The 15,934-nt window shown below is 42.3% G+C and overlaps 1 protein-coding gene across 2 annotated transcripts in view; it reads right to left on the reverse strand.

Moving 5' to 3' along the window:
• HECW1 (HECT, C2 and WW domain containing E3 ubiquitin protein ligase 1) overlaps window positions 1-15,934 on the reverse strand; it is a 488,368-nt gene that overhangs the window by 64,786 nt on the left and 407,648 nt on the right. For both annotated transcript variants that reach the window (XM_069588229.1, XM_069588230.1), the window contains 3 exons: window positions 7,762-7,867; window positions 6,780-6,876; window positions 92-175 (listed from right to left, as the gene is read on the reverse strand). In XM_069588229.1, the coding sequence (XP_069444330.1) occupies window positions 92-175; window positions 6,780-6,876; window positions 7,762-7,867 (287 nt within the window). The remainder of the gene's footprint in view (window positions 1-91; window positions 176-6,779; window positions 6,877-7,761; window positions 7,868-15,934) is intronic.

Below are 15,934 nucleotides of genomic sequence, written 5' to 3' on the forward strand. Positions count from 1 at the left end.
ATGGGTGTTTTAGTCCAGGCTGTCGTGGAGAACCACCCAGAGCAGTTTCTCCAGTTGCTTTTCCAGAATTGTTTCAGGCTCAGCCCCTTACCTCAGCAAAATGACGAGATCTGCATCACAGGACAACTTTTCAAGCCCATGATTACCCTCAGTCCGAATGTAATGGATTTTCTCCCTAGGATAAATGTGGGAAAGAAAAGAATTACGCACTAACATAAGAGCTAAGGAATGAATCCCTTTCCAACCCCCTTTTCACCTTCAGTAGGGCTGAACAGTGATGTTCTAATGTCCAGAGTATTTTGAGGTAGGTTAGGTTCGTATTATCAGAGAAGGCAATGGCACCCCACTCCAGTACTCTTGCCTGGAAAATCCCATGGGCGGAGGAGCCTGGTAGGCTGCAGTCCATGGGGTCACTAACAGTCAGATACGACTGAGCGACTTCACTTTCATGCATTGGAGAAGGAAATGGCAACCCATTCCAGTGTTCTTGCCTGGAGAATCCCAGGGACGGGGGAGCCTGGTGGGCTGCCGTCTATGGGGTTGCACAGAGTCGGACACAACTGAAGCGACTGAGCAGCAGCAGCAGCAGGTTCATATTATAGGTTCCCAGGATGCTCGTCTAGGAACTGTTTTTCTCAGACTCGCATGGGGGGAGAAGCTGAGGAGCACAAACAAGCTGAGGTCCTTAGAGAGGCACACAGTTGGGAGTGGAGCTGGGAAGGGCCGCTGCGGGCTCATGGTGTTTTAGAAGCCATGGGAGGAAAGAGGCAGGGGACGTCTCTTTTTTTTTTTGGTGGGGGGGGGGGAACGTCTCTTGAGAAACCGTCTGCCTGATGGAAAATGAATTATGTCCATACTGAGTCCAGAGACGGTCCAGCCCCAGAATACAGGAGAACCTCCCACGTCAGTCCAAGCACAGGCATCAGTTTGTCTCTGTTTAATTACAACACATGCATTCTGACATTTTTACAACCTTCAACTCCAATCTGGCAGTTATTCCAATAAGTCTATAGATAAATAAGATTTTTCCTTTTGATCAAATAAACTTTGTAATGTGTTTTTCTAACATTCAAATATTCAAAAATTTCAAACACTATGGCCAACAATCACCCCTTATAATCATGCTTCAAAGAAGTTAGATGTTTTTTTCTCTTTCTTGAAGAGATACAGCAGAAATCTGGGAAGACTTAAGGACTGATATTTTATTAGTTTCACTTTTTTGCTTAAATTTTGGAGATCCTTTTAGAGTCACATGTACTTGTAAGAAATTAATAAAGAGTGATCTGATATACCTTTTAATCAGTTTCCTCTAATGGATGATTAAAAAAAGATTAATAAAAATACTGCAGATATTTTTTCTCTCTCTGATTATAATGATGTGAATCCAAATCTTCATCATAATTTGCTTGCTTTCAGGTAAAATATAATAAAATTGACCTTTTGGTGTGCGTATTTTTAAGGAGACAAGAGAAACTTTTTGGCTTCAACAAAGATACACAAAATAGAATTAAACAGAGAAACACACTGTGGTCCAACCTGTCAGTATAGATAGAGTACTGTTGTGGTAAATGTTATTTCCAAAACCCAGGGGTACTCATAGTAGCTTCTCTGACAGGGGATTTGGAAATTGGACCAGGTGAGAGCCCGGCCAGGGGTGTGAGAACCACGCCTCCTCCAGCAGCTGCTTCTCCTTCTGTGTCTCCGTGTCCATGACTTCATGCGCCCGAGTGCTGTCCTCAAATCCTGATACCGCCTAATAGCCCTCTTCTCTGGAGGACTCTTGTGGACCCTGCTCCTCTGGTTTACTGCCTTCAGTCCCATGAAGGACTGTCAAATTGATGTGTTCTCCCAAAGGCAATGTCCCTGGGACAAGTCACTCTGCTACCCCAACAGACCCATACCTAGGCATGCCCCTGGTCTCCCTGCCTGGGGAAAAAGGGAGAGAACATTTTAGGGGTCACTCTTTATTCCAAGGGTTCCTGAGGAAAAGAAGTCCAAAGAGAGTCAAGTCCACGAGGGCAGCAGGGTGCCTTCCTCAGCCAGGGGAAGCGGGACCCCCTGCAGTAGCTCTACCACTGCTCCCCACACTCAAACCACATCCACATGTCAGAAACCCAAGCAGAGTCTTCTGAGAGTTTTGGACACCCTCTGTCATGTTTGTGAAAATCCCAGGCAGACCTACTAGTCTAAGGGGCCTTCAAATGCTCCTGGGTCCAGCCCAAAGGCACTGGGGCCTAGGTGTGGGGAGATCTCTGAGGGTGAGAATGCCATCTGCCTCTCCTGCCTGCCTCCTATCAAGAAAACTCCAGTGCAAAGCTCCCATCAGAGCTCTGGTCAGTGGAGCCACCTGCTTCTTTGACATCCTGACATCTTCATCTGTGGCCTCAAAGGTCTCAAAACTCAGTATCTACAATGAGATCCTTGACACCCCTCTTTCATTATCTCTGAATTCTGATCATGTCCTCCATGGCCCATAATACAATCTTTAGCTATATATTTGGCTTAAAAATATCACAACTGTCTATCATTTGTCTTTCTCAATAGATTATAAGTCCCATGAGATCAATGTCTGATTTGCTTCACTACTGGGTATGAAGCCCTAGTGCTATCTTGATTCAGAATACCTGCCCAATAAAAACACTCGTTGAAGAAAGAAAGAAAGAATGAGGACAGCTACCACTCTATCTTCCCTCTTCCTGTGTGATTTCCTTACGATTCACTTCTGTCTGCTGAATTCGGTTTTCTGAGAACTCATCCTCTATCATCTAACCCAGCAACTGGCTTTGTGAATCCAGAACAGTGGGTCCACGTCTCCCTGAGACTAGCAATGACCAAACAGGGATCATGGGCCCCTCGTGAGGACCACGGAGGAAGCAGTAAGAGAGGAGGTTTTCCTTTTAACTTGTGGACCTTTAAAATCAAGTTAACTCACCCTCACACCACAGCTAGGGGCAGGCCAAGGCCCAGTCACGGTGAGCAGAGCCCCGTGTTTTGGATCCTTGAAGCCTGACCCCTTGAAGAGCGGGCGTTTGCCCTCCTTCTGCCTTTCTGACTTCATGGCCAGTTTCTGACGTCACTTTGAGTTTTCAGTTTTTGAGGAGCTATTTGGGTTTCCAATCTGTACTCTACAGGTCCTTCAGGGTCCATTAACTGTTTGAAATTGTATGCAAAGATTCACATTTCTATATTTGGAAGAGTCTATAAGAGCTTTCCTCAGATTCTCAGAAGCATCCTTAACCTTAAGAAGGATATTTGTTTCTACATTAATTTCCAAGCTTTTTCTAATTCCAACATTCCCTAATTTCATGTCCCCCATATCTGGAAAAGTGTAATTGTACAATGCCACACTGCAACAGAACCTTCAAGGTTTCTTAAATTTTGTTATAATGTGACAGGTTGTGTTTACTATATAAATGCTGAAACTCTTCACTTCCCTTGGGAAATATACTCCAGTCTTTATTTTCACAGAGGATTGTTTTTATTGCTTTTAAAATGATTTAAATAAGACTCTAGTGCCTTTGGGGAGCTCACATTTCTCCCAAGAGCAAGCAGCAAATTCCTTACTTAGTGGTAGAGTCAGTAAGGTAACAAATGTTTAAGAGCAATGACGTATCAGGAATTTTTCAGGTAGTACAATGCCTCTGAAAATCCCTTGTCGATTCTCTTAAATTATTATGCAGTGTGAGTCAGAGAGAAGCCCATGAATTGACCAAATATGGCCCTGCCTTCCATGGCACAGTAATAAAACTTGGGCAGAGTTGAAAATAAATGGAAGTCACACTCATTCAAGATAAAGATCTTTAGTTCAGTCTGAAAGTGATCATTGTTTCCTGTGTTCATAGTAGAGGGTCAGGCTCTGACAGGAGACTGGTACAAAGACAAAGAAGATAGAGATCCTGCCCTAAGGAGCTTATGGTATTGTAGGCAGACATCAGTAGTGGCAGAATACAAGGGATAAAGGAAAATTATCTTAGAAGTACAAAAACAAATGCTAGTAAAGCAAGGCAAAAAAAATGCTAAAGTCTTCCTAGATCACTGAATCTTTGCATTTGATTTGAGCCTTTAAAATGGGCTGAAATGCCCTTAAGAGAAAAGCCATTCTAGGGGTAGGATAAAATACAGGCCCTTTGAGGGAGGTGAAAGACACCAAAAGGAAGAAAAAACCAGCCCAGGATGGAGAGTTAGATTAGAGCCTGACTTAGGGGACTATGGAAATTGTGCTTAGAAATTTTGACTTTACTATATACACAACAGGAGCCATGAGAAGTTTTTGGTTTTTGGCATTATTTTGTTTGTATTGAGGGATGAAAATGGAAGCATTTGTTAATGCATTTTGAAATTCTGGAGAGAAAAGATGCAGGAGTGTCTCAACACAGTTCATCTGGTTCTTGAATTGCAAAGAATTCCACTCTTATGAGAGGGCTTACATCTTGCCTTAGCATGACCTCTGGTATAAGAAAGGTTCCGTCAAAACCTTTTTGGACAAGGAGCTCAGAGTTTCACAAGGAACTGAAGTGCTTCCCACAAAGAATTCCCCCCAAGGGCCCCATGTAAATAAGCCAATTTTATTAGTTGATGCATTTTTCACAAGTTCTCAAACTATACCCAGATTTCCACCCCCTCCCCCATGAAACTAAGGTCTTATCGTAACTGGGAGGAAGAAAAAACTGCAGAAGATCTACATGGACAGCCTCTTTCACTTGTCTCTCAAGCCCTCATAAAGTGGGCATGAGTCCCAAATCATAAATCTGGCTTGAACTGCTCAGTGGCCGGGCTAGGGCAGCCACGGCAGGATTGGAAAAACGCAGGGCCGATCAGGGCCCAGCGAGGGTGAGGGGCAGCAGCCCAGCCTGAAACAAGATCCCAGCTGGCCCCTTAATGACAGTAAGGGTAGAGTCACATATCCACCACTGCCCCTCCACCTGCTATTATGCGGCCTGTTTCCTTGAGGACTAAATTCCAGAGAGGCTTCCAGTGAGACAGGCCTGGGACTTGATCCCTTTGTGGTCATGCTGCAATGCTTGCCCCTGGACATACCTCTCCTTGAACAACAGAATAGAATGTAACTGTATGGGACTAGAAATCACTGTGTGTGTGGGCAGTTGGGACAAATTCTGGACAAAAGATGTAGAGACCAAAAAACCCAACTGCCACTTTTGAAGAGCCTGAAGCAAAAGTAGAGGGCTGGAAACAAAAGCTGGGTAACTGAGCAATGCCCTCTGCACACAGCACCAAATAAAGGGAGGTGCAAAAGGCCCAAGCCACCCCTCTGGACTGACCCCTGGATACACCCTCCCCTCCCCCTACATAAGAAACCAGTCCCCCCACACCCGGGCGAGTGAGCAAGCAAGGCGACCTGTTGCTCCTTTTTGCTCCCCTCTGCTGCAGCAGGTACCAATACGACCTTGCCTGAATTTCTTGTCTGGCCTCTAGTCAATTTCTATTGACTGGGGAAGGCCAAGAACTCAGGTGGCTAACACTGAGCTGCTCTGAGGTTCTCCGGAAGAGTGCCCTTGTGGCAGCTAGCCCTAAAGATACTCCATGGGAAGCTTTATTGAAGGGCATAGGTGACATGGGATCTAAGGAGGTAACGCATAGTAGAGTGAAAGTGGGTATCTGCTAAGAGATCCCTGCAAGGTCTAGCAGAGAAATGGTGAAGATCCAAGCATAGGCCATGCAGGGAGGAGAGAAAAGAAGGGTTGGAAGAAAGTGAGCACCTAAGTGTTTAGACGTGAAGCTGAAGAAAGAGGGAGGAGTTGAGATGGGCATTTGGGAGGATGGAGGCTCTAACTCATGTAGAGTAAAACCATAGGGAAAGTAGGTGTCAATGGGTGGTGATGGATGAGAAAGAACAGTGAGTGATCCATCCTGGCAGGATTAATAAACACTTGAATAGCAAAGAGATTATTTTGAGGTGTTGGTGACTCATTGAGGAGGTCAAAGTAGAGGATTACAGTTGTCCACCAGACTCAAAAGAGCACCAGACAGGAGCTGGACTCAGAGGGGGTCACCAGCTGCCTCCCTGCCCATGTTATCTGGTCCAGAGAAGCATCTCAGTGGAGCCCACATTGTGACCTGGTTTCAGTTGAGAAGAGACTGAGGGTAGAGGATTAAGTGACATGCCTCCATCACTGGCCCCTGTGTGCTAGAGCAAGTATTCAGACTTCAAGTGAACACAGTTAACCACTGAGCATCTCTAGCTTTTGAAATGTTGGGTGGTAAACTGAAAGAGAGACATACTCTAATACCTTGGTGAGAATGTAGGATTTAACTTCAGAGGATAATTTTTTCTTTTTATCACTTTGGATAGTTTTCCCTTCCAAATGAAGTGATTCAGAGTTTCAGAGACACTCATTCAAAAATGACCCTAATGAACAATGAGATTTAAGTAGTTAAAACACTTATGAAACTTTTTTGTTTGTTCATTTATGAATATAGTCATCTAATATCTGGTACACCTTTAAATAATTATATTCTTTAAATAAAATAATTCATGTGGTGCTTTACATAAATAATCTTTGATGAAAGTTATTTTGCTCCTTTTCTGTGCTTCCCTCCAAATCAATGGAAAGCATTTTAGCATCATGTGAATAATTGGTAAGCTGACATGATAGCTATGCAACAGAACCCCTGGATCCTTCATTTTAAGTATTTAGGTTATAATTTAAATACACGAATAAAACACATCATAAGCATCTGCCGTCTGTCCACAGAGGTTGTTCCACCTGGAAAACCAGTGGGAGAGACCTGGAATTAGAGAGTGGTAGACAAGCCCCTACCTGAGTGTGTGGTTTCTTGCCAAGCTTGGCTGGCGCTCTTGCAGCATTTCAAAAATGTTTGGCTGGCGAAGAAATGCCACAATCTTGTCGTTATATGCTGAAACAGACAAAAGCGCAAGTTGTGGTTGAGTCTCCAGCCCAGAGATGATTTCACTAATGATTGGAAAATGGCAGCTTGATACCAGGATTAATGGAGGAGAGTCTGAAGGGCAGGGAGCATACTCATCAAAAAAATGCAAGCTCTTGGGCTTTTTTTTTCTGTGACATAATAGCCTGGCTATTTTTAAATGATCAAACCCAAAGTGAACCAGATCTAAGTTAATTATCTTTAATATTGGAGGAATTTAACTTGGTGTTAACTCATCCCCCCTTGTGAACAGATGGAAGAGAATAAAATAGGTCTTTCATGAGTGGAGTTCTACTCTGCTCCTTCCAACTTCTAATTCTCCCAGAGTTATTATGGCAAATTCAAAGAAATCCTTTTCTGAGCACTTGCACTTATGACTTCTGCCACTGGTTGAATTCCCAATAGGGATAATGAAAAAATCCAAATCCATGTAGACTCTTTCACCATCTTGATATAAGTGTTTTGGAAAGAGGTAGCTGAAGTTAGGAATGGAGCCTCTTCTAGCTTATCCTCATACACACGCGGGAATAGAGGTCTAAATTAGAAACTGCATCTAAAAGCAACCACATCTGTCACCTATCTACACTATGCTATCCGGGGACCCAGCTAACAAACCACTGAATAGAATAAAAAAGGAGGGGAATGAGGGTCTGGAAGAGGGGAGAGAAAAAGAAGGGAAGAGAGAAGGACATGGTGAGGAGGAGGGAAAGGCAAGAGGGGCAAGAGGACGATGGGAACCAGGGGTAGGGGAGTAGACAATACCAGAAAGGAAACACAGAGTCCTGAATATTAAAGGAGTCACAATAAGAAAAACAAGGTGTTGGCTATCCAGGGGTTTACAAGCGTGATACATACCCAGTGGCAAGGAGTCATGCTGGTGCTGGCTTCGAATAGCAGCTACTAGGCTGTGTCCTGGCCTGGCCAGTAAAGAGGCTCCTCTGTTTCTAGAGACTTCAGAGGCCTAATTTCAAAATAAAATTGTAAGTGTTAAAAACCTCATCCATTTCGGATGATCTCTGGATACTAATTTTTCAATATGAGTGGCAAAAAGGCCCTGACATCACCTAAATGAAAGGAGGAATGAAGTTATAATCCCAAAAGTGACGGAAAATTAACATGTTCAAAAAAAAAAAGTCTCAGTAGAATGGTTGGTGTTGTGGTTTTTAAGAGTGACCTATGTCAAATGCCATGAATGGTGATCTCATTAATACATGCGATAGGCTATGAAATATTTCTCATCAGAAATATTTTAAAGGGAATATTGTCAGTAAAGTAGGTCTATCATCTTCATGTCTAAGGGGCAGCACTGAACTTCATAACCAAATGTGGCCTGGGCTGGCTGTCTTAAACAGTATTTATTATACTTGAAAGGTCATTCTTTGTTTACTCTTTTCTCTCATTTACTATACTGGTTACTCCTTATACAGTCTTTATACTCTTTACACAGTCTCATATCCTCACAAAATTTGGCAAGATAAGCATTATTCACCCCAGTTTACAAACGGGGAACTTGAGGATCAGAGAAAATAAGTTTTTCCAAACTTTTAAACTGTAAGAGATAGAACCAGAATACTAACTAACGCTTGACTGTCAAGAATTGCTTTTAGATTCCCCATACTACTAGCCTGCATCCAGTATTTTGGTTTGGGTTGGACATTTTGACAAAACTTCATGGGACACAGGATTTGCTTAGCTTAAAACTGATATTTGTGATGATTAACTTTAATTTAGCTTGATTTTAAATTTTTATAAATTCCCTAGGTTCTAGAGCATGACAATGAGTTTCTACCATGATTCCATATATATTTTGATCCCAAAAGGACCCTTGCAGGGTAAGCTATCTGAACGGAGGCATCACAGATTTTCCACACTGGAGTACATTCACCAGATATATGGCGATGGGTGTAGATGACTCACTCTATGGTATGTGACAAAGAAGTCAAAATAGGCTTCAAAATATTTAAGAATTTTAAAGATGACACTGGAAGATATTCATAAAGAGCTCAAATATCCAGACGAAAAGAAGAAAGAAAATTTTCCAAGACCAGAATTCACACACACAGAATTCAGGGAAGGTGATGAGCTCCTACAGCATAAACCCCAGAAAGGTCAGGTCCATCTAAAAGTGGTCATTTGAGACTAGGCTCTGTGTGATATTGCAAGTGACAATCTTCAAGGCAGATTATGTAGGACTTCCTAATTACAGAAATGGTAACTGGGGGTTTTCCTTTAGGTTCTACTTTCATATTTCACACAGACAAGAGTAACATCCCTCAGATAAGATGTGCTACCAGTTCACTCTCTGCTCCTCTGGAATAAGGAGGGATGCAGAGTCATCCTTTTTCTCTCCTGATCCTTCTTCTTGCCCTTGTCTCACTTGAGGGACAAGGGGGAATAGATTTTGTGCCACTCTGGCTGACTTCTCACCTTGATGCCATCGGCACCCAGCTCTCTTCAGAGGGTATAGTCAGCTACCAAGATTTAGATGCTGGAATTTCTGTAACAGCACTTTCTGGTTAAACGGTTACAATGCAAAGTAATGAAAGAAAGGTTTGCTGATGGCTGATATGCCATATTTAGTCTCATATTTTTCTCTTTCCATGAATTAATAAATATGTAAAGGCTTCCTGGGACTGAAATATCTCTCTTCCTTCCAGGGGGTTGTGTCAGTCTGCTGTAATGTGTGCTGAAAATATTTGCGATGCTATAAAGACAGGAATCTTAAAAACAGCTGAAGGCTAAGTAAGAGATGAATTACAGAAAGAAACTGGGAAAGCAGCTGGACCTGAGAATGGAACTCAAGAAGGCCTGGCTGTGCACTGAACTTTGCCTGGAGGAAAACAAGGCTTTGAAGCAGGAAGAGGCTCACTTCTCTTCTCGGGGTCGTAAGGAAAGCAAGTGTTGTAGAAATGCTTTAGGGGAAAATGGTTCCTGGTTCTAAGGTTACCTGCTTACTACAAAACCAAGCCAGACTGAAAGACTGCAGAACCAGAGGAAGGTCAGCTACTCTGAAGGCAGATGACTGGCTGAGGGTTATGCATCACCATGACTATGAGCGAGACAGAGGAAACAATACGGGGAGCGGTGAGGCTTGTGGAGTCCTGAGCCATGGCAACATCGGCTGAGGAAAAAGGAGGTGACTGTAGAGCGGTGCTGGATGGACTCCAGATGAGAGAACTGGAGGATGATAGCATTAAATAGAAATGTGCTTCTCCAATAGGGGCCAGGAATTTACAGGGATGGAAACAATTTCAGGCAGAGCTAAAAAAGACTCTAATATTCTAAGATTTCATAGAACTTGGTATGTGCTGGGATCCTTGTGGTTCAGTTGTTGTTCAGTTGCTAAGGTGTGTCCAACTCTTTGTGACCCCATGGACTGCAGCATGACCTAGGCTCTCCTCTCCTTTACTATCACTTTCGCAAATGTGGCCCCAAAGTGGTAATAAATGGTCCATCGAGGGAAGCCTGCCATCAGCTGAGTAACTAATTTGGATTTCACTGCAAACATGATGCTAACATTTGCTTTCCTAACTACTTAAAATACCTAAAAGAATGAATTTTCCATTTAAAACCAAGATTATATGACTCCCTGTAATTCCCAGAATTTGACACTTTTGGACACTTTTTGGGTCACTGAGTTTCTCAGGAAGGGGTGCATGTGTGTGCATGTGTGTGCAAGCACACGAGAGAGATATAGAAAGAGAGGGGGGGAGGGAAGAAAGGGGGAAGAAAGGAGGAAGAGGGAGGGGTAGGGTGGGGAGGGAGGGGGAGAAGGTGGGAGAGAAGGAGAAAGAGGGGCGAGGAGAGTCACACGGCCAGGGGAGGGAGGGAGAAGAGAGCCCCACATGACTGCGTTTTAGATTTCTTTTCCTTTTGATGTTGAGATAGCTTTAATCATAATTGCAAATATACAAACTTCAAACATTTAGCTCTCCAGACAAAACAGAATAGATATGCTCAAAAAATAGTTTCCAGCAACTGGAAAACAAGCTTCTCTTCTGTGTTACAATTTGGGAATGTAAACTGGTGTTTTTTTTTTTTTTTAAATCTGTGATTGAAAACTGCAGGTTTTAGACTGAATTTGGGTTCATCATCAGCTAATGCTGTCTCAAAAATGCTGGAGACCTGGTGATAAACAGTGCAAGTTCAGAGGAAAAGCCCAATTGATGAATTTATGTTCATCTCTAAATTCTTTTTGTATTCTAAAAGTAGATCATTAACAAAGTTTGCAGAACTATACAGAAGTAAGAGCGATCTATGAGGTTTTTCAACATATTTCTAATGGCAAAAATTGGGCAACAAACATAATGTACAAGAGAAAGGTTTGAATTAAATTATGGCAATCCATAGAATAAAGTATAGAAGAATTTTAATGGCATGGAAACTATCTACAATGTGCTATAATGGTAAAGGAAGATACAAAAGCATAGACAACACAATTCAACTGTTTACTTCATTGTGTACTAGGAATTTTCTCCAGATGGAGGGCTATACCAGCCTTTTGACATCTTTTCCATCTGTGCCTATATTTTCTACACTCGTTAGATACCACTTTAAATTCGAAAGTGTACTTTCATAGCTTATCTGAATTTTACAAACTTCCAAACAAACTTGTAGTCAAGTATAGGTTACATGGAATCAAGAGGAAAATTCCCAATTTTAAGAAGCTGTGTAAAAGTTACCCTTCCCAAAGGCCAGCTTCCTGCATGATGGCCTCTGTCATTAGAGTTGATACAATGACTTTTGTCATAAAAGCAGCTCACTGCAAAGTATGATTCATCGTGACTTCTGCTTTGAGAGTGAAAAGTCAGTTTCTCCTTCCTGTCGGACTCCTGTCCTTTACTTGAGGCAATTACTGTTAAACATTTTTATATGTACCCTTCCAGAAATGTTCTATGACTTATGACTTCTCTTACTTGACCAAGATAGGATGGTGAAAGAAACAAACATTATGTGGTCTGTTATCCTTCCTTACTGGTAATTTACATTGCAAACTGCAGTATAAACAAGCAAAGCTGACCTCCAGTGATCTCCTTATTGATAGAGACATGGGATCTTGATCTGCTCTTTTCCACTTATCCATGTCCAATTCCATCTGGACACTATGGAAGTGATAAAACCTGTTTTGTTGGCACTTAAATATATTGCAGATGGATGTGCCACTGTATTAAAAAGCATGTGAAAGAGTCAAATCATGAGCTATACTCCAGTAAAAATTAATTTAAAAAAAGTCAAAGAATGATATTTTTATGCATAGAATCCTATATTCCTCATATTAACTGCTTTCAGGAAACTGTCTCAACAGTTTTCAGGTGAGGTAAAGGCTAAAAAGACGTTGAGCAGTGCCTCTACTAATAACCTATTGTTGGGGGTTTGAAGGGAATTTTTACCATCTAGGATCTTGACTTTGTAAACCGATTTTAATTCCGTCCTTAAGTACAATGATAAAAAAAAAAATCAACCCCTGAACAACACTCAAGAAATGGCTCCTGAAGGTGAACAGAAAATATTGATTTCCAAAGCTGAGGTCTAAGAAACATCTAGAGTGAATTCCCTATTGCCCATGAGAGGTGACACAGAAAAATCATGGATTATGGAAATACTTCATTGATATTCCTAACTCTCATCTTTCTGACTGCTAGTTGTCATTTCTAATTGGCTCTCCTGCTGTTTCCATTTTCATCATTGACTTATATAAAGGCACACCTGCCAGACTCCCCACCTGGCTTTCCTGCTTATCTTCTCTGGGAGCCATTCATGAGACTGTGTGTCTAGCCTCACAGATGCTGAGAATCATAGAGCCGAAGGGGACTTTAGTGGCCATCCCAGTTCCCTTCTCTCTGCTTACAGATAGGGAACCTGAGTCCATGGAAAGGGAAGGAAGGTGCAATGACCCAGAGCACCTCTGCAGAGAGGCCAGAGATGGGACTTCGATCTGGTGACCCAAGTCTCAAGTCTCCCTCCTCCACACCCCTTGACTCCCTGAGGGTGTGTTGTTTCTTTGTCACCAACTTAGGGCCTCATCACCTGTATGGTCTGTGGCAGTGGCCTCTCATGGCCTTTCTCACAGCCTCCTGTGCCACAGTCCCATCTCTTCTTGGCTGTCACTGTCTCCTTTAAAAATACGAGTTTATACTGGAATGGGAGTTGAGAAATCTGAACTTCTGTTCTTGAACTCCCTGGGTGATTGAGTCCTTGATACTTCAGTTCACTTGATTGTGAAATATGATGATTAACCAGAGTGAAATTACCACCTAGGAGTGTTTGGAGACGCTTAATGGAGATGCTTCTCTTGTGGCTCAGCAGGTAAAGAATCCACATGCAATGCAGGAGACCAGGGTTCAATCCCTGGGTCAGGAAGATCTCCTGGAGAAGGACATGGCAACCCACTCCAGTATTCTTGTCTGGAGAATCCCATGGACCGAGGAGCCTGGTGGGCTACAGTCCATGGGGTCGCAAAGAGTCGGACACAACTGAGCAACTAAGCACAAGGGTATTTTGGTTTTTGTTTCTGTTGTCATAGTAACTGACACTCCTGAAATTTAATGAATGGGACCAGGAGAAAAGATCCTGCAATGACAAGGAATGATTCTACACTTCAGAGAACTGTTACCCCAAATTGCTAATAATCTTCCCCTTTTGTGAAACAGTGGGTGAACTGATCTCTAAAAGCCCATTTTAATATATAAATCATCATATTATTCTTCTCAAATTCATTCCAAGGACTTTTTAAAAAAGCCCTAACTCTTTCATGTGGCATTCAAAGCTTTCCAAATTTCGAAACAAAAACCAAGTGGAAACTTACTATTCTGCTCACACTGAACTATTTATTCCGTCTTTCTTCAGACCTTTCTCAACCCCATCTCGGCTCCTTATCCTTCAGCTATGCTCTCTGTGGGGGCTGCCCTTTCTCTGCCTCTGTACTTGCTAGGTTTTACCAATTTCTCCAGGTCTAGGTCAAGCATCTTCTTTTAAAAGAAACCTTTTCCTGGCCTCCTTTGAACTTCTGTGCCATTTGTCCTAACAGTTCTCTTGGCACTCAACCATATTCTAATTTCTTGTGTTACTTAACTCTGTGTATGTTTCTGGCTTCAGAAATAGAATCACATTTCTCCAGGGCAGGGGTCATATCTCACACATCTTTGCATTTCACAATGTTCACAGAAACCCTGTACTTCATCAATATTTGTGAAACAAAATCATATTAGAGCAAACACAAGGAACATTTCCACCACCCCTCTCTGTTTTTACACTGAGGTCTTCCTGACTTCTCACACTGTAGGCTGTGTTCTCACAGTAGGAGGAACCAGGTATTTGCTTTCATAGAGCCTGAGTCCCTGTTTTCCCTGGTGTGCTGCCTCTGGATCAGGTATTCTCTGCCTCCCAGCTTCCCGCTTGGTTTTTCCTTGTGTCACTGCAAAGCTACGAACAGAGAGAGGTTGGGCAGAGGGATGACAGTGGCTTAAAAACCTGATGGACAGTTAATTGGAGAGTGAATGAATTAGGAAGTATACAGATGGCTGACACCCTTTTCTCATCACGTGTTAGTCTTTCTTGGCTGATGCAGATGGCATTTTCTTATTAACATTGATATTCAGTGTGGCTGTGTTTGGGCCAGTCAATAACATCAAGGAAATGTTTTGGAACAGGTAAACCTCAGATATGCAGATGACACCACCCTTATGGCAGAAAGTGAAGAGGAACTAAAAAGCCTCTTGATGAAAGTGAAAGAGGAGAGTGAAAAAGTTGGCTTAAAGCTCAACATTCAGAAAACGAAGATCATGGCATCCGGTCCCATCGCTTCATGGGAAATAGATAGGGAAACAGTGGAAACAGTGTCAGACTTTATTTTTGGGGGCTCCAAAATCACTGCAGATGGTGACTGCAGCCATGAAATTAAAAGACGCTTACTCCTTGGAAGGAAAGTTATGACCAACCTAGATAGCATATTCAAAAGCAGAGACATTACTTTGCCAACTAAGGTCCGTCTAGTCAAGGCTATGGTTTTTCCTATGGTCATGTATGGATGTGAGAGTTGGACTGTGAAGAAAGCTGAGCACTGAAGAATTGATGCTTTTGAACTGTGGTGTTGGAGAAGACTCTTGAGAGTCCCTTGGACTGCAAGGAGATCCAACCAAGTCCATTCTGAAGGAGATTAGCCCTAGGATTTCTTTGGAAGGAATGATGCTAAAGCTGAAGCTCCAGTACTTTGGCCACCTCATGCGAAGAGTTGACTCATTGGAAAAGACTCTGATGCTGGGAGGGATTGGGGGCAGGAGGAGAAGGGGACGACAGAGGATGAGATGGCTGGATGGCATCACTGACTCGATGGACGTGAGTCTGAGTGAACTCTGGGAGTTGGTGATGGACAGGGAGGCCTGGCATGCTGCGATTCATGGGGTCGCAAAGAGTCGGACACAACTGAGCGACTGAACTGAACTGAACTGAACTGAAAGTGATGCTCATGATCTTAATCTCGTTCTTTCAACAGGAAGCTTTTAAAATTTATATTTTCAGGTTAACTTCATATATATGTGATAGATTTATATGTTTAGGGGTTTCATTGAGTAATTGACTTTTTTTTTTAATCGACCGTGGTGAATCTGAATCTGTCTGGCAGTACTGAGCTTCTTTTATCATATGCTATGATGCTGTATGTTAATACTGAAATTCACCTTAATAATATTAAAGAGTTTGGACATTTAAAATAGATTAAAACAGCATATTCAAGTTGATACAGAGTTCTTAATTTACCCATTATCATATCAAGACAATACATCTTGTGATTTCTGAAGTGCTATAAAAGGGAGAGGGGACTATATATGTTGAGCTGAGAAGTTGGGGCACGGCTTTCTGTAGCCTGTGAATGTGTCAACTGCTGAGTGCTTGGAATCTGGAGGGTCCTGACACCCACATAACCCCTGGAAAGTGTATAATACTCCCTCATGCATGGTTACATACACATTTTATGTATATGCAGTAAGAGTTAACATGCTTTCAATAGTACCCTAAAATAATGATACTTAAG

Source organism: Ovis canadensis, chromosome 4 (genome assembly GCF_042477335.2).
Source record: "Ovis canadensis isolate MfBH-ARS-UI-01 breed Bighorn chromosome 4, ARS-UI_OviCan_v2, whole genome shotgun sequence".
NCBI lineage: Eukaryota > Metazoa > Chordata > Mammalia > Artiodactyla > Bovidae > Ovis > Ovis canadensis.